The 23,674-nt window shown below is 30.4% G+C and overlaps 2 protein-coding genes across 5 annotated transcripts; one reads left to right on the top strand and one right to left on the bottom strand.

The window, feature by feature from the left end:
- Nucleotides 1–1,381: 1,381 nt before the first annotated feature.
- LOC107851413 (pleiotropic drug resistance protein 2) lies at nucleotides 1,382–5,213 on the bottom strand. Of its 4 annotated transcripts, XR_001668988.2 has the most exons (7): nucleotides 4,932–5,111; nucleotides 3,844–3,958; nucleotides 3,662–3,750; nucleotides 3,400–3,483; nucleotides 3,026–3,316; nucleotides 2,901–2,955; nucleotides 1,382–1,968 (listed from the first exon to the last, which is right to left on the bottom strand). XR_001668988.2 is itself a non-coding variant. In XM_016696414.2 (6 exons), exons 2-6 carry the CDS (start codon nucleotides 3,897–3,899, stop codon nucleotides 1,964–1,966), a joined length of 534 nt encoding a protein of 177 aa, XP_016551900.1. In that variant the 5' UTR covers nucleotides 3,900–3,958; nucleotides 4,932–5,213; the 3' UTR covers nucleotides 1,382–1,963. The 4 variants fall into 4 exon arrangements, 2 of the variants coding, with proteins under 2 accessions (XP_016551900.1, XP_016551898.1); XR_001668987.2 differs by having other exon boundaries at nucleotides 3,662–3,958; XM_016696414.2 differs by lacking the exon at nucleotides 3,662–3,750 and having other exon boundaries at nucleotides 3,801–3,958; nucleotides 4,932–5,213.
- A 1,393-nt stretch (nucleotides 5,214–6,606) lies between these two features.
- LOC107850130 (probable acetyltransferase NATA1-like) lies at nucleotides 6,607–8,018 on the top strand. The gene is made up of 2 exons (XM_047401270.1): nucleotides 6,607–6,906; nucleotides 7,487–8,018. Exons 1-2 carry the CDS (start codon nucleotides 6,631–6,633, stop codon nucleotides 7,874–7,876), a joined length of 666 nt encoding a protein of 221 aa, XP_047257226.1. The 5' UTR covers nucleotides 6,607–6,630; the 3' UTR covers nucleotides 7,877–8,018.
- The last annotated feature ends 15,656 nt before the right edge of the window (nucleotides 8,019–23,674 follow it).

Genomic DNA, 23,674 nt, shown 5'->3' with positions numbered 1-23,674 from the left:
ACGTGCCTTTTTTCCCTCCTAGTTATATTAGTTTTTACATTAGATCAAAGTGTAAATTAAAAAATTTGTGGGTTATTTTCAAATTTTTCTTACTTTCTTAATCCTTAATAAAGTAATTGTCACCTCCACTTAATTATTAAGACTTGTGTCACCCACACTTCATTTTAAAACTCTTTTGTCACCTAGAGCTCAAGGCCCTATGTAACTTTAATAGATTTAATTGTTTGTTTCTATTTAAATTTTTAATTATATGAAGATTAATAATGTTATCATATACAGGAAAAAAAATGGATAGGAAGATACAACAGCATGAGATATTTGAGGCGACCCATGTAAGGAAGAAAAAGAACCCAACTGATAAAGATATCTGGGTTGAGCCTCGTGCAAAAGCTACCTATGTAAGAATCAAATTTTGTATTTATAAATCTTTTTCTCAAAGTTGATATTATTCAAGTACGAGTAGTTTAATATTTTTTTACTATTAATTTTAACTTCATTTTAAATATAGGACAAATATATGCAGTTCTTTAATGAGTATCGTAGTACTCAACCTCCTGAAAGTCAGGGTGAAACAATACCTGAAGATGCAGAGGCAGAGGAGGAGTTCTGAAAACAAACTGTGGGTTCTCCAGTTAGAGGCTAATACTACGGGTACCACAGAAAATGCTTTAGCCAAAATATTAGGTCTTCGTTCGGCGATACATCCTATCCCTCATTAGCTGATAAAGAAATCATTGATTTACTAAAAAAATATGCTTTCTCGACTCACTAAAGTGCGTGTTACACAGACTGAGAGGCGGAAGCAGAAGGAGGAGGAAATAACATTATAAATCACTACAAGAAAATGGTGAAATTGTGACAGAGATTTTAGTCACAAATTTGTCTCAAATCATTGATTGTGATGGATTTGTGATCGAAAAATGTGCATCTCAAAACCTTTGGTCATAAAATCATTGTGATGGATTTAATTTCCGTCACAAAATTATTGTGACGAAACTGAGACAGATCGTCCGTCACAATATAAATCCTTAAATTTGACTTAAATTCCGTCACAAATTTATAATAGATTTTTGACAAAATATTCCATTATAAAATAGTGACAGAATAATTTTCGTAACAAATTTTCAAACCTAGTCACCACTATTGTAACAATATATTTCGTTACAAATAATTTGTGACAGGCTAATTTAGTCACAATATGACTCCCTTACCTATATTAGTAACAAATTTAGGATAGATTGTGACAAATTATATCTGTCACAGATTTTTATTTGAATTTTTAATTTTAATAAATAATAATTACGAAATACTATGCTCTCTCTCACACACTATATATATAAAACATAATACAAGATTTATAATAAAAAAAATCTGAAGTTAATTAAAACATGCAAAATCACAACTTCAATAAGCAAAAGTCTACCAATGTTTAACATTTAAAGCATATAACTATCCAAAAAAGTGTGACAATGTTCAAGTCGACACTTCAAGAACTAAAGTTCTCAAAATATTAAACACTTAAGTATTAGATGAGCCCCTATTAGGGAGAGCAGGATTACAAAATGAGCGAGAAGATAATGCCATATCGCTCATCATGCGAGACCATTGCTCCTCCATAGATTTGAATTGATCATCACTTTGTTGCCTCAAACGGGAAATCTCTTGCTCTACTCGTTGCTGCACCTCCAACTCTACACGCTCTTGAAGAACTCTCTCTTGATTTTCTCTCATATACAACATCTCTTTCTCAAGTATTTTGATGCGCTCTTTGGCAACATGATCGGACACTACAGGAAAATTGCACGTCATATCTTTATTTGAGGTTGAAGCTTGAGAGCCCAATCCATACACACGTCGTTTTTTCGCTCCCACCGGAACATCAAAGTATATGCGATTTATATCGAGTTCTTGATCTTCTGGAGAATCATCTGATGATCTTGCAGTAGCTATGACGGCCTCCATTTTATCCTAACAACGACAAATAATCAGCCACCAAATATTTAACTTTTCACAAAATATACATATTAAGCCACTGCTAATAGTTGACTAAACAAGTTACACTAAAGAACCAAACAAAGTTTGCAGTGAACTACATAAACAACACCAAAATTTTAACTGAATATACTTAAAAATACACAAACAGCAGGATAAAAAATTGCATAAAATCTTCGCACTATTACACAAAAAAAATCTGCAATGATAACTCTAGCATTCAAACTCCATCTGCGCGCAAAATTCCTAGAGCAAACTAGAACCAGTATTTAAATGGAGTTTGGATGCTTATCAAAGTTTCAAAACATGTCGAAGAGCCTAGTGCAAGTGCTCCAGCTCATGTTCAAGATCCCAGAGTTCCAGAAATCATGAGCAGTAAAACAGTAGCAGGACAATAAATCTGCATGAAAAGCTGCACCAATTGTGCCAAAAACACACAAAAGTTTTGCAAAATTATACAAACAGCTACATCAAAAAGTCTACTCAAACCAACACAAATAGATACACAATAAATTCGAGCTCCCAAATGATTTCCAACTCATAGGAATAAGATATCCCAATTGCACCTTAAAAATCATATGAGAAAGTGAGAGTGTGTGTTACCTGCAACATCCAACTCCACTACTTTTCAACTTCTGTAATGGTTATTCCACCCAGTGACAACATAGAACTAATGTCTGAGAACTAACGTTTACAGAATTTTACCCCCTACCTGGAGAAACTTAGATAGTTTGTTTTCGATATACCCCGACTCGACTCACTTAAGTGTTGTATATCAAAACCAAAAGTCCAATCAAATGAATAGCTTCAGCAAAAACAAAAAGTAGTTGTGATCATGAACTACTAATTTAAGTGTCACATTGACATTTTTGAAGAGTTCGAGCAACATAGGTTTTGTTTATACGTACCTCTTCTCATCTGATCACCTATCATTATATCCGCACAGGTATCCAGCCCAAAAATCTGCAGATTACCTCAATAATAAGATACTCCTAATCCGAATCTTAGATGCACGGAAATATCACGATCTAACCTTAAGAACATAGCCGGTGACTAGACTTGATTCTTGGCCTGCAACTGCGGTAGCTTTCATAAGTACATCTATCTCGGGATCTGGTTTGATTCCCAATTCCTTTTCGCGCCTTGACAGTTCTGCGAGGAGCTCATATCTCGTTCGAACTCCTACACTACGTCCAGCAAAATCCAACGTCTCTCTGACTGTCATCTCTCCATGATGAAGATCATGCTGACTAATATAAGCACATGTCCGTTGAGGAATAAACTCTGACAGTTCATGACCACAATAACTGATTTTTCCAGCAACCTAAATAGATGAACTAATAGTTAGATATACATCATAGAGTAAACACTTCACGCCATAATTTCTCATCGTTGAAGATCACGTACTCTTAGATCTTTGTCAGGCACTGCAGCAAGCGCCTTTAGCAATGTAGTTTTCCACCTCCTGGAGGCCCAAGAAGTAGTGACATCCTATAAGATACAACAAGCACGATGTACTTTTCTGAGACTCCATTCGACGGAAAACACTATTCAAAATAAGCAGATTTCTGAAAGTTCAAAATAGACTATAGATGGAATGTTCATTTGACGAAAAACACTTTTAAAAATAAGCAGATTTTTAGAAGCTTTCGCCAAACAGACTACATACCTTGATGGTTTTACTATTCCACTTACATCACGAAGTATCTTGATGACCCTTTTCTTCGATGGGACAATCTTGATTTTTTCAAGAGCTCCCTATGACATTTAAACATACAAAAAAGAAAGAGTTCGATAAGAACAAGTACCTCACTTCGCGTAGCGAAATTAAACAACATAGAACTTAAGTACAAAGTTGATAGTTGCATTCCACTGTGTAGGTAGTGCCCCAGATCCAACATATGCATCTCCTTCAATCGAAAGATGCTCGAATCGAGCTTAAATTTTCAGAATATCAATCCCAACCCTATATCATGCAAAAAAACAGAAGAAGAAAAACCATCAAGACTCCTATTAAAATACACATAACTTGCACTAAGGATGTTATATCATTAGGACAAATAGCCAATTTCTTCCCATTTGTCCGAACCTCAATGGACAAGTACATGACAAAATAATCGAGATATGCACAAACTGACCACAACACCAACGGAAAGCGAAAAAACTACTTTACCTATCAATCCTATCTCTTAGTCTAAGAAGAAACTTCTCATTATCTTGTTCCACAATCCTAAGTATACTTTCCATCAACTCCTTTTTATCTTTCAATCCAAGATTCATAACATCAACTTCTTGCAATTCATATGTTGAAAGACTCTCAATTGCAGCCCAGTTTAGCTCGTCTTTGTCGTCGTTTTCCCTAACATTTCTCTGAAAAACATCACCTCCTGGTGTAGTAAAAACTTCCCTAACACCAGCTGAAGTCCAGGTTCTTTCACTTGCTGATCCAAAACTCATTCTTAAAGACTTGGCCAATTCATCTTTGCTTATACTTGTTTACATTTTCACTCTTCTTTTGTAAAAAAAATCAAGAAAATGCACCTTTTTATATACACATCAAGAAAGTTGAAGAAGAATGGGGACGAATTTAGCAAAATCTACAAAAGACTCAAAAACCATTTCCTGTTCAAAGAATTCAAACCTATAAGCAAGATAACAATGGAATCAAAGTTTAAAAACAAAGACAAATTTGAGCAAAATTTTTAAAAGACCTAAAAATTATTTACTGTTCAAATAATTCAAATGTATGAGCAAGATGGCATTGGAATCAAAGATGAGAAAAAAAAACTTCAAATCAAAAACTTACAGTTCAAATAGCTAATTGTGCAAAGCTAAATAAAGGTTTCATTCCATATCTATGTTAGAAAAAAAATAAGAACAACAAAGCCGGTTCAACATCATTCTTTGAGATGTAAAAAACAGAATTCGAGAAATATTACCTCAAGATGTTAAGAAGAACAACAGAATTTGAGATGGGCGTAGGACTTAATTGAGAAAAACTCGGCTAACCGCCATTTTTTGAGTTCTTCTCAAAACATAGTGAAGGGTTTGTTGTGCTGAGTGAAGTTTTTGTTGTGTAGAGGGTGAAGGGTTTATTCCGAGGAAAAAGAAAAGCTGTAAAAAAAAAATTGAGGGAAAATGAAAAGATAAAAAAAAAAAAAAAAAAATTAGAGGGAAATGAAAATGTCTCCAAATTCTGCTTTTGTTACGGAAATTAACCCATTAAATTTTTAAGAAAAAAAATTGTTATTTTTTTAAGAAAATTTTACTGTGACGGAATAAATTCGTCACAAATTTTTATTATATTAGTTACTTTTTTTTTTATTTTATTGTGATGGAATGTTCAATCTGTCACAAATTTAATCACGGATTTGTGACTGAAAATTATTATTTTTTCTTATTACCTCTATCTTGTGATAGAAATAGGTCCGTCACAAAAATTAAATTTAAAATTTATCAAAAATTTGTCACAAATCTGTTACTCTTTTAACTTTTATGTGACAATTAAAAAATTTAAATTTTTATATTTATGCAAGAATGATCTGTCACAAATTCATTAAAATTTTGTCACATATTGTGACAGAAGTGTTCCGTCTCAAATTTTCCATCACAATTTTATCATTTTCTTGTAGTGAATCAGAACGATGCAGGAGCAAATCAACTCTTTAATTCGATCTGCAGGGATTCTTCCTCCTTGTCCTGGTGATGCAGTTCGCACTACAAAAGGTCTAGGCCCACTGGATAATTATTACACCACAGAGGAGGAATTAGATACTATGTGTGAGGCCGAGGATGCAGATGACGAAGAGGATGATGAGTTGTATGTAGTTTTTAGACTTTTGTATGTTATGTAGTTTGGATTTTGAACCTTGATAAATTTTAAAAATAACTTGATTTTAAATGTTTGTACAGTTATGCTGGTTGTTTGTACTGTTATGTTGGTTGATGGAGTGTAGCATAGCCATATGCTGTTATTTTAAAAAAAGAAAATTATCAGAAAAATAGACCACATGTGATCAGTTTTTTAAAATTTTTTTACAAAAATTGACCACTTGCGGTAGATTTTTAAAAAAGAATTCTAGAAAATCGATCATATATGGTCGATTTATATAATTAATTAAAAGATATTTTATTAAATAAATTATTAAATACAAAATCGACCACTCAATTTTATTAAAATTAATTAATCAATTGAAATACAAAACCGACCACATGTGGTCGGTTTTTTTTATAAATTAATTATGGTTTCTTTTGAAATTTTATTTTTGTTTACATTTATTTTTTTAAATAATATGAATTTTATTTATATATATTAAAAAAATCGACCACACGTGGTCGGTTTTCAAAAAGCTACCACGCTTTTTTCGACAACGTATTTTGATCGATTTTTTGGATGCAAATGCTGAAAAACCGACCACCTGTGATCGATTTTTGTGGTTGGTTTTCCTATTTTTTTTAGTAGTGACGCAACTTTACCTTATCTTTTTGTTAGAAGTTGTTTCCACGGTTTGAACCCGTGACCTCATGACAACAAGTTTATCAGTTACTCCGATCCAAGACTACACTATAAATGTGCTTACTATATGATCAAGATTACACTACCATAAACAAAAATCCAAATTTAACAGACCATATTCCATGGCTTTAATATCTCCTGTTTCATCACCTAATGGAAAAATCTTTAACCAAAAACTTTATGCCAGAATTAGAGTAGCCACTGAATCAGATGTACCACACATATACAAACTCATGCAACAATTATTTGTCTATCACAACATCATTCATCTCTTAAAATCAACTCAATCCTCCATTGCCTCTGGGCTATTTAAACCCAAATTCACCAATATTAGTCCTGTGACAACACTTCTAGTCGAAGTATCTGCTAATCCTTTTCCATCTTGTCCCACTGGTAATGCTGCTTCTAGGTATGACAAAATATGTTTAACTTTTGTAATTATTAATAGGGTAAGCAACATAAATCTCACTAACTATCTATAGGAGCTAATTACTCCATGTCCATAAGTTTTCAATATTACATAATATCCCATCACAAAGTGATCAGGCAGATACATTGCCTAGTCACAAAACATGATTAGTCGTGGATATATATTATAGTCAGTCGTCAGATACATGCGGATACATGTTAAGGCATTCAGATACATGATTAAGGTGTCAGGGTACATGATTTCGTCTCTCGGATACATCGCATGTATTTGGGTTTATTAGTCTCATGTATGTGAGGATTACAACATGTATTCGCGTGGTTGCAACATGTCTGAGGGTTACAGCTTGTATCTAACTGTTACCGCATGTATCCGCATATCTGAGGTTATTGTGGGATAGTATGTACATAATTAATTTAAAGTAGTAGGTTTACAACTCAGTAATTTTATTGAGTTGCCCTTGTTTACCGACTTTGATATTAGGTCACTAATATTATTGAGACGTCCTTAGCTTGTTTACTGACTTTGACTATAATCGCTCTTTCTTTGAGGTGAAGGAAGTTGAACTTAACTTGCCCCTCGTAGATAAGGAGTCAGAGCAGTTCAGAGTTATCAAAGATGATCATGACGATGTATTTATAGCTGGATTTGTCATGTTTTACCCATGTTTTTCGAGTTTCTTTGAGAAACCAGTCTTCCATATGGAGAACTTTTTTCTAAGAGAGTGTTATAAGAGGAAAGGGTTTGGAAAATGGTTGTTTTCTACCATGGCATCTGAGGCTGCAAGAATGGGGTTATCTTCCGTTAATTGGGATGCTTCAGATTGGGATGAAAGTGCACTTGAGTTTTACAAACAAATGGGTGCTACCATTTCTGGTGGTCTTAGGAATTTGAGTTTGGCTGGTAACGCTCTTGAAGCATTTGATGATGATAGTAACTGACTAATTATATCTTCTTTCGATGGTTGTTACCTATGACTATGGTATTGTATTGTACTGTTACGTATTGGTGATGGTATGTCACGTTGCAATCATTCCGGCCAGTCCATTTCCTAAACCATGGGTAAGGGATGACAGAAGACGGCCTACAGCAAAATAATATGTATTACTTTAAACGTAATGCTTGTTTGCTACTTAAGTTTTAGTGTATCGTATTGTTGAATATATTTATTGTTTAATGCTTGTTTGTTATTTAAGTTTTAGTGTATGGTATTGTTGAATGTATTTATGTATGTGTTGACTGTTATTCAAATTTTAATATTTTGTATGGTGAAATGTATCATTATGCAACAATGAAAAGTGTTTTTTGTAACAGATGAAGAGCCTGCTGAATCTCAGGCTAAACTACGAACAGGCCCAAAAATTAGACAGTCCAACAATAGATTTTCTGTGATGAATTAAGGGTCTATTTTACCTCGTCCTGGCTTCTCATTTTTTTCTAGTAATTGTTATTCTTTAAGTCTGTCATTTTCTTATTGTTATTTTCTAGAATTAAAAAATCTAGCTCACTTAGTTGACTAACCAGATTTTGACCTCATTATGGTTTCTCTATGGGGAAAAGAAAAAGAGATGAAGCATCCTACAGTCGGGGCGGAGCCACCTTTGGTTTAGGGGTTCATTCGAACATTATTCGGTAAAAAGTTATACTCCCTCCGTTTCGAAATAAATGAATTGTTGAGGCATTTATTGGTGTTTCAAAATAAGTGAATCGTTGAATTTTTTTAAAAAAATTACCCTTATGATTTGACAAGCAAAAGAGATTGCAGCTTTTTCTTCTTTTTTTTTGGTAAAAGAGACTTCAAGGGTAAAAATAGAAATTTATATTAAATTTATGTCTTTAATATTTTTTTCTTAATCTGTGTGTCAAAATCCAACAATTCATTTATTTCAAAACTAAGGTAATACTATTTAAACACTTAAAATAAGGTTTTATGTATAAATAGTAAAGGTTGAACCTCCTTCGACTCGTTCTTATGTTCATTTTTTCAATTTTTGAATCTCCCGGCTCCGCCACTAACTACGGTGCACGTAGAGTAATTAACGACGGTTTGGTTCATAGGATTAGACAAGACATTCCAAAATTAAATTTAGGTAGCTTTATATTTTTTAACCAAAATATAAATTTAATCTCAGGTCCATTTGGCCATAAATTGTTTTCAAATGAACATCGAGAAATGTTCTATAAGAGATCGTATCAATATTAAGTGACTTGTATCTATCTTGCAAATATCAATTTAGAGAGTAGATAATGAACTTGGCATAACAAACATCAATATCGATTAATCAATGTTGATAAATACATAAAGGGAGATGAATTGAGTGTTTGAATAAACTTTTTACTTTTGTACTCATTGGTTAATCAAAGTTCTTTCAGATCGCCTAAAAAATATTTATGCAAAAAAGAATTTTATACTATTGAAATCTCCTATTTGAGAAAATTCAAGAGTTTAATCAAGAACTTCAATTAAATTGCAGGAATCTTATTACTTCTTACACATTATAATTTTGTGGAGATCTTATTACTTTGTTGATTTGTCCGGAAAAAAATATTATCGACCCAAAAGGCCATATTCATATTTAAATCGTGAATAATCTTTACTCTTAAATGTTAAATTCATTAATTTTAAATTCTAAATCAGATAAAAATGGTGATGTAAAGTCCAGATGTAGCTCAATAACCATAAAAACTAGTTATTGGGCAACGATGAACACTCAAAGAGAGATCGAAATGATAGATGAGAAACCCATCTAACATTTTTACTCTCGTCTCCTTTGTTTTCCAGACATGTAACGGTGTCCACCAATAGACTTGGTGGACGCCTGACCATATGTCTGGTATTTAATAAATTTACATATATATATATATATATATATATATATATAAACAATTTAATCGTAAATAAATAATCCAAACAACAAGTAACATGCACGTATCGTCAGTATAAATAATTTTTACATTATAAGGTTATTTTTACCGTACCATAGATTCTTTGGATCACCTACAACAATAACAACCTAGTGAAACCCTATAAAAATGAGTTTGGGGAGGATAGAATGTACGTAGAGTCGCAGACCTTACTGCTACCTCTTGAAGGTCAGAGAGGTTGTTTACAAAAAATACTCGGTTTAAGAGAAGCAGGATTGCAGAACATACATACAAAGAACCGTAACATCTAACAAGGTGCGACCAATAAAACTCAGTAAACAAGATAGACAAAAGCCAGAGGCTCCCGAAGCTACTAATCTTATTATAGACACGTTTAAGAGTACAAGAATATGCTAGTACTAAAACAACACTCGATTACTAATGGTATAAAAATTATTTATACTCATAAGAGGAGAAATAGAGTGCAAAGATTTGAAGAGTACTGAACCTTACAAATGGAATTGATGTCTACATTAATATATGAAAAGTGGCGGCTGAAATAAGGAATTAGGGTTTCATTTTGGAGTTCATTATTTGGGCCTGAAGTTTCAAAATTCTAAGGCCCATACTGTTTTTGTTTTCCTAAATTGAAGCATAAATTACATAATACCATGCATTAATTTATCATTGTTATCTAAAATTTAAATTTCTTAAAATAATTACAAAAAATCTGAATTTTACTTTATCCCTCCAAATTGTCGGATACATCACATCTCAAAAAGCTCCAATCGCCTAACACATGCAAACACGTGACCAATGCTCAACCTCCATACCGCTTTAATCTCCTCCATTAAAACAACCAAAAAGACCCCAACGGTGAACACATTAGGATACATGTCGTATTAATTTTTATGTACAGATATATAAGAAAAATATCTTTTATTGAAAATTTGATTAAAAAATTATGTATCAAAATGTTTTTTATATTTCTGATACGTAAGACTTATGTATCTGAATGCATTTTTGTGATATTTATCCATATAAGAGTTATATATCAGAAGAAAAGTCTATGTACCAGATGCGATTGTGATGTAATTTGAAAGTATAAAATCAGAGAATTTCTGTATTTATGAAAAGAGGGGGATATAATGTAATTAGCTACCAAACGGTTGAGATTTTTAAAAGTTTCCCTAAACTGAAATATATATATACTATCTTCGTTCATTTTAATTTACAATGATTCATTTTACAAGAATCAATTTGACTAGTTTTTAGAGTTAAATTGAATTAGATTAATTCAACATTTAAAATTTAGATATTTGTAACTATATGAAAAATACGATAAGTTACAATTCTCTTCATATTAATATGATAACAAAACATCTTAAAATATTGATCAAACTTCATACAATTTGATTCTCGAGAAAAGAAATATGCTAAATAAAGATAAATTAAAAAAGTAAAATAAGAATAAAAAGTATTTCTGTCATGTTATCGAGTACCTGTTTCAAAAAGTAGGCCTCATGGGAACTTAAAAGAGGACTAACTAATATTGGTCTTTCCTGGTTTAATATGGGGATTTGCACGAAAATGATGCTCTTACGATATGATTTTAAATAGCCACAATACATAAATAAATACTTAAATTTAGTCTTAACTAACACCAGAATATCTAATTTTTATTTCGACCATTCAAATATCTTAGCTCGTCTTTTATAGGGCTGTGTAAAAATCGAATCGATCGATAAACCAAATCGATAAAAATGTTATTGGTTTATTGTTATTGGGTTATTGGGTTAATGATTTCTTAATGGTCTTATAAAAAAATTATTGGATTATTGGGTAAATCGATACCCCAATAAGAATAAATATATATATATATTTTTTTTATTGCAACTAAGATTCGTTTTTTTTTCATGTCAGTTACTACTATTTCTATTTTATGAATATTTTCTTATCGGTTAAATCAAAAATCGAACCGCTAAGAACTAAAAACTGATAAATAAAAAATCAAAAATCGATGAAAAATATCTTATTGGTTTAGCATATTTAAAAATCAAAAATCGATAAACCGAACCGATAATATGTAAAACCAAACCAAACTGACCGATGCACACCCCTAGTCTTTTATTAATTTGATGGGCACGTGATGCTGGCATGACATGCTATTTGTTTTGTTTTCACTTTTTTTTTTTTGAGGATCCGACAGCTATGAAACTAATTCTCCGTTCTTACTATCAACACACTAATTAATAAGGAACTGACCACAAAAAAATTTTCATTTATCGGAAGTGGGGGTTCTACCAACACACCAACCCTTGTGGTTGTTTTGTTTTCACTTGATATTGAGTGTATCAACCATTAAATTTTATGCTTTAATTCTTTTATAAAAAACAAAAGAAATTATGTGGATCCCATATTTTTCCCCCTTTCCCTACACTTCGTCTTATTAAGTTTTGCATCCACCATAAAAGGATGTTGATCAGACAGGAAACATTAATCCCTACAACTCTTAATTTAATTTATTTATTTATTCGAAGTAATATTAACAATTCTCAATAAAAACCATTCAATTTTAATTTTAATTTTTTGATTTGAATAAATTCAAAAGCTCATATTTTTCCTATTTTTTTAAAAAAAATGACCTACTTTTTTTAGTTTGTTTAAAGAAAAATGATTTTTTTTCCTTTTTAGTAATTTTTTAAGTTCAATTTTTCATATGTTTAAGACCACAAGATTGAAAAATATTTTGGTACATTTAACATATTTTTAATTTAAGACCATAAGATTTAAAAATTTTCTTTATTTTTTTAAAACTTCTTATCAAGTCAAACTTGGTTATTCTTTTTTAAACGGAGGAAATACTGCAATGCTAGAAGTTTCAAATTGTTTCCAAATATTATAAATATTTATCAAGAAGAATCAAATTTTCTCTATAAAAATATATAACATTAGAAATTTCTTGGATGGATTTAAGTTAAAAGAAGCGGGTTACATCATTAGGGGCGGATTTGAATTTAAAAAATATTGTGAATTTAATTTTTAAATTAAGCAATATATATGATCATTTTTGAAAATTTAACAATATGTATGATCAATCATAATGAGTTACGTGATTTTTTAAAATTAGAAAAAGTCATCAATTTTAGATGTAGTGTTAGTTTTAAGGTTATACGTATTAGTTGACCCCTAATTGACTTCTATAGACTTCACATACCCATTAAGAAAAATATTTATTAAGGATCTATTTTATCAAATTAGTCTTATTAATTATACTTTGAAAATATAAATTTAAATATATATAACTTATTTAGTCATTTAATGATGAGATATTATTGGAAGAATATATTAAAATTCTCTTGACTTCATCGATGAAACAATTAAACTAAAATAAATATTTTGTAGAAAGAAGGTCAACTAAAATTAAATAAAGGAATATTAGATTGACGATATATTTGGAAACAAATTTATTGGGATGAATCTATCAACAAAATGAAAAAAGAATCTACTAATTATTTTCTTTAAAGGTTCTAGAAAATACAAGGACATGTGATGCGTTTTGATAACGACGAGAACTTGTTGTCATCAATTTAACGGTTGCTATAGCTCGAAAAAAAAGTACTTCTTTCAAAAAAAAAAAAAAATAGTATTTTGTTATAAAACATAAAAGAATAAAAAAAAAAGAGCACAGAGAATAGAAAGTAATTTTTATTTTTCTAAGAATTATTTATAGAAGAAAACTAATCTTGAGTTTCTAACTTTTTCATAAATAGACATATAGAATATATGGTAAAGTAGGTATTCACTATATATGATAAGTAGACATTTACTATATATGGTACATTTATAACACTCACCTTGAATATTTAATTGATAGATAATACGCATAAATGTTGCCTCATTAAAAACCCTATAAGGAAAACTCAGTGAGATAAATCTCGTAAGTGAAAAAAAGTACAACGCGTATTAACTCCCCCAATGAGAACATCCTTGAACCTTTGCATTCCGATTTTATGCACTATCTTCTTAAAAGTTGCAGTTGGAAGAGACTTAGTGAATAAATCAGTCATATTGTCACTTGAACGAATTTGTTGCACGTTAATATCGTCATTCCTTTAGAGCTCATGTGTATAGAAAATCTTTGACGAAATGTGCTTCATTCTATCTCCTTTTATGAATCCTTCCTTAAGTTGTGTTATGCAAGCTGCATTATCTCCGTATAAAATTGTGGGTACATTGTCGCATTTCACACCATATTTTTCTCTAATGAGATGTATCAGAATCTCAACCATACTTATTCTTGGCTTTATTCATGAATAACTATTATCTCAGCATGGTTCAATGAAGTGGCTAGATAGACTACTTTATATATCTCCAAGATATGACAGTATCCCACATGTGAACATAAAGCTTTTTCCAGATCGAACTTTATACGGATCAGATAAATACTCAATATCAGTATAACTAAAAGATCCGGACTACGATCTTTAGAATAAAATAAGCTCATATATTTGATCTCATTTTCAATATCTCCTAGTAGGAGCAGAACTATATATACCTTGCTAACAAATTGACTGAATAAGACTATGTCATGCCTTGTAGCATTTGCAAGATACATTAGTGCACCAATTACACTAAAATATGGTACTTCATAACCAATCCAAATTGGTTAATTTATCATTTCAGCAAATAATTTATTGCTTTTGAAAACTCTCCAAGAGTTTCAATAATTTTCAAGTTATAAGCCTTATACAATATAAGGATTATAAATAAATTTCTCAGAAACTTTTATATGATTCAAACATTTTGAATTCTTAAAAATTTTCATATAAATTTTATCAAGTGACAAAATTCAACATTCCATGAAAACATCTTGGATTACAAATCAAATAAGTTTTATGCTTATCAAGATACATCTTTTCATGTCACTTGATAAATATTTTTACGTCAGCATGTTTAAATAAATGTAGAATTTAGATCTTCGTGATCTTTCACAATATTGCGTCAATTGTATCAATAATATTGATGAAATATCATTTCGTATCGGTTCAAAATGTGACATAACATTTTGAGATCTCATCACATCATTAGTTTCAAGTACCTGGACCTCTCATAATGTTTCATGAAGTGTTATGTTGTAGGCTTTTCAAGAGCACATTGCCTTCTTATTATGATTATTTGCTCCTTATTTTTCAAGGATTATTTTATTTGGAATCTATTAGTCTACCACGCTTTATGCATGTGTAGACTTTTTTCTTTAAGAATACAAAATAAGAGCACTTGTAGCTTAAATATAATACTAAATTTGAGTCAATAGATGCTTCCGACATCTGACTTGAATCATCTTTTGAATGAGGATCTGACGGTAATTCCTAACATATTTCATATCTACTTATAATCTCCCCATCATGTTAGGAAAATTAACATTCATCCTCCATCTTTTTTTAGAAATTCATCTTTGTGCATCATGATATATTCATTAATCATATATCGCACATTAAAACTATTAGATAAAATAGTTGGCTCCTTACCTTGAACCAATTGAGAGGGAAGAAATAATCATAATTTATTGATCTAATGCATACAAGTGCTATTGTATGCAACATGTCATATTGCGAACCAACAGATAAAGTTTTGTTCTCATTAACAATGGCTTAGCTATTTATCGAATGTATTCAATATCAAACCATCATCATCAAGATGAGTTGTCTTGATTACACAATCTACAAATTATGCTCTTAACTCAATTTTATTGAGTAAGCAACTTTATGAATGTCAAACTGCAGGTTGACAATAAACTCACATGTGATCGTTTTATATCGATGCATCTTAGTAGATCACATAAAAGGTGAACGGGCCCATATTCACATTTTATATTTTTCAGATTTTGAGAGATCAAATCTCAACATTAGTTGGTCCAACCAACTTATCATGAGGATAAGCACCATTCAAAGTAGATGAAGAATTTTCTAATTCTTCAATATATGTTTGATATATGCTCATCTTTGGAATGTCGTAATCGTTCATATCAACTTCTAAACTTTTACACTAGTAAACTTCAAATTTACCATGACATGTACTTTTTTTCTTTAGTAAATTTCAGATTTACTACTTGCAAAGTATATATTTCAGAATAACTCCTCTCAATTATTCTACCTCTTTCAGAGGTGAATTGTGGTATCATCACAATCAAGTGCATGTTTATATTGATGAACTTTACTAAATATCATCACATTCACCCTAGGAAATGGATCTATGCTTATAACAACTAAAATTCTCATTCCCATGAATGAAATATAATCGTGTCTTAAGCTTATCAAATTGATAACTAGGGGTGTACAGACTAAACCGTCAAGTCAAACCAAACCGAGAAAAAAAAGACTTATGATTTAGTTTGGTTGGTTTGGCGTTTGAAAAAAATGACCATTCTTGGTTTGGTTTAGTGTTAACAAAAAAAACGTCAAACCGAACCCAAATCAAACCGACATAATATATATGTATGTATGTATATAATTTAACTTTTTATCCATAAAATATTAATTATAATCAACATTTAAAATACTTTTTCAATTACTTTTATTAACTTTTAATATTTAGAAAGTAGGTGCGTGTATATATATAGAGAGAGATATATATTATGTTGCAATATTTATCCATTAATTGCTAATAAAATGATCTAAAACCCAATATAAACTTAAAACCTAAACTTTTCTCTCTTCATCTTACTTTTTAGTTTCAAGAGAGTTTTTCGCTCCTCAATTTTTCATAATTGAGTTTGTTCACTAGCTAATGAGTGAAAATATACTTGATCTAATCTTCAATCACAACACCTATATCTATAATATATTAAAAGTGTGAAAACCCTTAGAAAAGTGATTTGAACTTTTTGTCCTTCATTAAGACACTCTTCTTTAAACAAAACTGTTTTTTCACTATTTTCTTCAATTTATTATTTAATTATTTTTATTATATTAATTAGACTCCTAAAATAAATGGAATTCCTAAAATATATGGAAGGAGAATCAATTAATAGTTTTCTATGTACTGATCAATTAAAAAAATACTCCTAAAATAGAATAAAAAAATATTGCTAAAATAAGACTCTATTATGGAAATATTAAGAGTCATAAAATATAATTTTAGATATAACTTTATTACTACCCTACGCCCTACGGATCAGACTACTTTCTTCTTCATCTTACCTTAACATGCATCTAATATCCTATAATAATTTACATACCCTTAATTTCTTCACTATTTTTATCAGTATAATAGAATTCAACACATGTGTGTGTGTGTGTATATATATATATATATATATCTTTTATTTTCATTCAAGTCATTCTTTAGCGTTAAAATTTTTGTCCAAGCAAGAATTATTTTCATCAAAACTGAAGTTTTGTGATCACTATTGTATTATTTTATTGTAGTTTACAGGTCATAGATGAATTTATCGGTAGTAGATGTGTGTCGGTCGGCTTTGTGTAAAGGTAAAGTTTAGTTGTATTATTTTGATATCTGTATTATCGTATTATTTTTTTATAGTTTACGGGTGGTAGATTAGTGACGGGCGGCTTTGAAGAAATTGTTGTGTAAAAGTTAGATTTAATTATATTGTTTTGATGTTTGTATTGTCGTATTGTCTTATTGCAGTTTATAGGTGGTAGATGAATGTCGATCGACTTTGATAATTATTTTTTGTAAAAGTTAGGTTTGATTAAATAAATTCTCCAAAAGATATTGAATTTAATTATTGTATTCATATTTATTATTTAAATAAATATCTTATTTAATGTAACATTTGAACTCAATAAAATGAGGTACACGCGCGAGGCGCGTACACCTAAACTAGTAATTGTAAAAAATAAAGACTATAAAAAAAAATCAAGAAAATCTGAAAAAATAAAAAAAATTAAAAGAACCGACTAAAATCTAAACGAAAAAAAAAATGATTTTATGTTTATTTGATTTGGTTTATAGTTTTAATAAACCGACATAATTGGTTTGATTTTTATTCAATAAAAAACCAAACCAAGCCGACCTATGTACACCCCTATTGATAACTTATAACCTTTTTCAAGATTTTGCTATTACAAGAGCAAATCGAGACATACATATGATGTAGATAATTTTTTCTCTAACATATCTTATGTGTGTGAAAATATCATCACTTTTGATGATCATTATCATATTATGCTTTCACGCTTATATTTGTACATCCAATCGATTTGTCTTCTTTCAGACATATTATGCACTGCTACCACATTCACTTTAGGAAATAGAGCATATTTGATGGGACAAATTTCATATATTTTCACCAAAGATATTATTTTATCTTAGTCATCATTATATCATAAATATAATGCATTGAGATTCAAACTCAACGTCTTATTCATTAGAAACGTCTTAGGTAATAAATCGATGGGACTTAAACCCAACATATTATCATCCCTTTTGATAATATTGTTCTTGGGGAATAAATTTAAAATATAAATGGTTTCAGACAAATTATTTTTTCTCAAGTCTAACAATAATTATATCATTAGTAGCAAAAGACAAATAACCATGAAATTACCTTGAAATTTATAATCTCATCTTGTTTGGTAGAGTCTCGTGCTGATAACGTGTTATAAAATATAAAAGAATAAAGAAGAAGAGTAGAGAAAACAAAGAGTAATTCTTATTTCTCTTGAGAGATTATTGAGGGATGAATTACAATGAACGAAAATCCTTTATTTATAGGAGAAAACTAACCTTGACGTTTGTAACTTTTTCATAAATAGACATACATAATATATGATAAAATAAGTATTCACTATATGTGATAAATTAGACATTCAGTATATATATGGTATATTTATAAAAAAATTTATATTATAGTAAATTCTGATTAAATTTGATTCGAATATTGCAAAATAACTTTTGGAGGGGACACTTTGAATACTCCCTACATTTCAGAAAGAATGACCTACTTTCCTTTTTAATCTGTTTAAAAAGGAATGACCTCTTTTTTTTTTGGCAATACTTTAATTTCAACTTCTTATATGACATGTTTAGGATCACAAGATTAAAGACATGTTGGTATATTTGACACAATTTTAATTTAAGGCCACAAATTCAAAAGTTTTCTTTATTTTTTTAAATTTTATATCAAGTTAAAGTAGATCATTCTTTTTTAAACGGAGGAAGTAGAATCCAATATCGGTTCAAGGGTCAAGCATCTGAATCAAGGACTTGAATGGTCATAAATGATTAATTTACATTCAAATAATAATAATTCTTAATTACTATTTGGAAAATCAACAAATTTTTCGAAGCAATGTTAGCAATCCTCAATAAAAAAACACTCAATTTTTACTTCGAATTAAAACCACTCATTTTTTATTTTGATTTCAGATTTGCATAAATTCAAAAGCTCCAACTTTAATATTGGAGGTTTCAAATGTTTCCTCCCTTCATTTTTACTTGTTTACTATATTAAAAATAAATATGAAATAATGTTTATTCGATTTAAAAAATCAATACTTTTTTCACTTACTTTTACTTGTCATGACATGATACATTCATTATGAAAGTAATTAGAGATAATGCATCAAATCCCCCCTAAATTTGTAACTCCAATTCACTTTAACACTTAAACTTAACACACGTTTATTTACCCCTCTTAACATCTTTATAGTAAATTAATTTCACTCCTAATGCTGACGTGACATTTAAAAAAAAATAATATATATTAAAAAAAATCTCTCCTTTTCTTCTAGCCCCCACCCCATTACACCCCACCCTAATTCTCTTCCCAACACATCACCCCCCACCCCCACAACCAAATACACTACCAGCAGTTCAACCTTAACCTCAATTACCAAATCTGTTACCCTCACCTCCAATTTCTTCTCCTTCAACAACTTAGATCAATAAAAAAAAAAAAAAAAAAACTGATTTTGGAAATTAAAAAATTGACATGATTTAGATATTTAGTTATTGATTTTAGAGAATTTGTTGTTGATTTTGATAGAATTTATAAGGTGGATTGGATTTTTAGTCACTGATTTATAATGTTAAAGTCAACAATTGAAAAATCTTCATTTCCTTTTAAAAAATAAAATTACGTGTTTGATTCAAATTTTGATGGGTGGAGAAATTGGTGGTGATGGGTGTATATATATATTATGGTGGTGATGGGTGTATATATATATTATGTGGTGGTGTGGTTGGTGGACGGCGGGGGAGGGGTGGTGGTAGTTTTTATATACGGGGGTGAGGGTGTTTGCAGGGGTGGGGGAAGAGGATGTGTGGTTGTGAAGAAGATGAAAAATGGAGGATGGGGGTAATTTTCTTAATTTAATTTTATATATATTTAAAAATATATATATATATATTATGTGGTAATGGTGAGGTGAAGTGGTGGTGTGATTGGTGGACGAGGGGGGGAGGGGTGACGGCAGTTTTTATATACGGGGGTAGGGGTGTTTGCAAGGGTTGGAAGGGGGAGGGGGGGAGAGGATGGGTGATTGTGAAGAAGATGAAAAATGGAGGGTGGAGGTAATTTTCTTAATTTAATTTTATATATTTAAAAATATGTATATATATATTATGTGGTGGTGATGAGGTGATGTGGTTGGTGGAAGACGGGGGAGGGGCGGCGACAGTTTTTATATACGGGGGTGGGGGCGTTTACAGGGGTTGCGGGGGGAGAGGATGGGTGGTTGTGAAGAAGATGAAAAATGGGGTAGGGGAGGGGGGGGTGATGGATGCCCCGGTCCGTAGGTGTGAGAGGCTAGCGTTGGATGATTTTAGGCGGGGTAGGGGTAGGCCGAAGAAGTACTGGGGTGAGGTGATTAGGCGGGACATGGAACAGTTACAGCTCACCGAGGACATGACCCTAGATAGGAAGGTCTGGAAGACGCGAATTACGGCAGAGGATTAGGGCCAGATTGGGTCGCTAGTGTAGGGAATTACTTGGTGGGGGTTTTATTTTTTTTATTCCTGTTATGATTCCGTATTCAGTGTTCCATGTTTATTACGAATCTGTGTGCTTTCCTCTGCTTTCCTCTGTTTTATATTCCTTATGGGTGCCGTATTTATGTTATGTCATCTGCTTCTGTGCTTTACTATGTGTTTGTGTGATATCTTGTGCCTTGAGCCGGGGGTCTTTCGGAAACAGCCTTTCTACTTCATCAGAGGTAGAGGTATGGACTGCGTACATCTTACCCCCCTCAGACCCCACTAAGTGGGAATACACTGGGTTTGTTGTTGTTTGTATATATATATAGAGAGAGATATATGATATTTTAAAAATATTTTATTTATGTGGCTCCGACGTGGCATTGATGTGTCAGCAAGTGTGATGCACTCTCTCTCATGAGAGTGATATTATATATTAAGGGGTGAAATTAATTCATTTTAAAGATATTAAGGGTGTAAATAAATAAAAGGTTAGTTTAAGTGCTAAAGTAAGTTGTCGGGACAAGTTTAGGGGGGGTTTGATGTATTTTCTCAAATAATTATTGATATGATTATTTTACCATACTATATCTATTAATTGATGTTTAGATTTTAAAGTAATATATCTTGAAAATGATTTGAAGAATAAACAATTAATGTTAAGGATAAAATAAGAAAAATTCTTTTGTTTTTTCTTGATATATAAAAAGTGACAAATAAAAATAGAGATTCAATTTGAAAAATAGTGACAAATAAAATCGAACGATGATACCTATTTTACTTTTAATATTAAATTACCCCTAGAGAAATTATTCATACAAGAAAAGGCAGTTTTTTGGAGAATGATTATCGAGAAAAACTAAATTCTCTCTATTAAAAAAATATAACATTAGAAATTCAGTGGGTGGATTTAAGTTAAAAGAAACAAGTTAGATTATTAGGAGTGGAGTTGAATTAAAGAAATATTGTCAATGGTTATCAATAAGAGTCAAATTTTCTCAATAAAAAAGTAACATTAAAAATTTCGTGAGTGAATTTAAGTTAAAAGAAGCAGATTAGATTATTAAGGACGGATTTAAATTAAAGAAATATTGTGAATTTGATTTTAAATTAAGTAATATATGTAGTATTTTTATTCTTAATTACATGTGGTCAGCCTTAAATCATAATAAGTCACGTTAATTTTTTAAAATTAGCAAAATTCATCAACTTTAGGTCTAGTGTTAGTTTTAAAGGTATTATTGCAGCACCCCCTCTCCACCCCACCCCACCAACACACACAAAAAGAGAGATTGATGATATTTTTAGACTATAAAACAAATTTATTGGGATGAATTTAGCTTCACACACACAAAAAAAAAACTAATTATTTTCTTTAAAGCTTTTATAAAATATAATGTTGCAGGATATGTTTTTGACGGCGATATTTTGAATAGAATTTAATGTCGAATCAAGGATCAAGCAATTGAATTAAAGGCTTGAATAGTCACTGATGGTTAATTAATATTTGGATAATAATTCTTCCAATTTAATTTATGTGTCTTAATTACTCTTTGGAGAATCAATAAATATTTCTTTGAGTGTGATTTTATTTTATTTTTTGGATATTTTAAATTGCTACCTATTGTGACTTATAACTTCTTTTAATTTAGTTTCTAAATATTTATTTCAAAAAAAATAAAAATTCAATGTTCAAATTCATATCTAACATTAGTTGAATTTGAATCCTCTTAATAAAGTTTGATTTTAGGCTCCCGACGTTCTTAAGCTGTCCCTAATAGGATCTTTTTCATTTCTATAAGCTCGAACTCATTACTTTGATCAAATTTCTTTACATTAGTGGTTTCTTTTTTCTACTTCAACGATCACCATATATGTATTAAATGAATCTTGAAGTTGACCAGGACAATCCCTCATTGAGCTTTTTTCATTTCTATAAGCTTGAATTCATTACTCTGCTCAAATTTCTTTATCATTAATTTTTTTTTTTTCACTTCAAATCTTCAACAATCACCATATATGAATTAAACAAATCTTGAAGCTGATTAAAGACAACTATAAGTTGTCTCCTTTGCTTATACGGACTATCATCGAGCTATTCAATTAGGTGTGTCTTAATAAGTAAATGATGATAATTCGGATAGAAAAATAAAATAATTAATTATAGTTCAAATAAATAAAAACACCAATTGATAGTTAAAGTTTGAAACTCTCTCAACAAAAATAATTTAGCTACGTATCTGACCACTATGAATTAAAAAAAATATAAAAATATATCATTCTCTTTTAAACCTATCAATAAAATGACCGGTCCCAATGAAAAAAACCTAAATCATTTGTTTTTGTTGGTCAAAAATCATTTGTTGTTATTGGTTGAGACAGACTTGATTGAAATGTGGTGGTAGCTACTGTTGGCAATCACGTGAACCACAAACAAATACAAATGTTTTCAACGTGTGTCCTATTCTATATTTATTTTGAGATTCGATTAGACATAAAATCACACTAAAAAGTTTCACAGTAAGTCACTTTTTAATGGAACCAAATCACACATATTCAACATAATTTAAATTCGAGATTTATAATTAAAAATAATTTATTTTGAATTGAAAGTTTATCGAAAATAACCTCTTTACATTTTCGAAGGTAGCGGTATGAATTAAGTATATTTTATCTTTCCCAAACCCTATTATGTGAAAATACACTGAGTATGTTGTTGTTATAATTAGAAATAAAAGAATACTTTCAACATGTCACTTTTTGATAAATTGAATGTTCAGTACTTGTATTGACATTCGCTTAAATTATAATTCACATTGTGAGTAGGTAACTTTTTAATACAAATGTAATTTCGTATTCAAACATAATTTAAATTTGAGACATGTGATTAAGAATGAATAATTTCTTTCGATCAAGGACGGAGCTAGTTT

This window comes from Capsicum annuum, chromosome 12, assembly GCF_002878395.1.
Source record: "Capsicum annuum cultivar UCD-10X-F1 chromosome 12, UCD10Xv1.1, whole genome shotgun sequence".
Lineage (NCBI taxonomy): Eukaryota > Viridiplantae > Streptophyta > Magnoliopsida > Solanales > Solanaceae > Capsicum > Capsicum annuum.
Note: the sequence above shows the minus strand (reverse complement) of the source record. Positions and strands in the feature narration are given on the sequence as shown.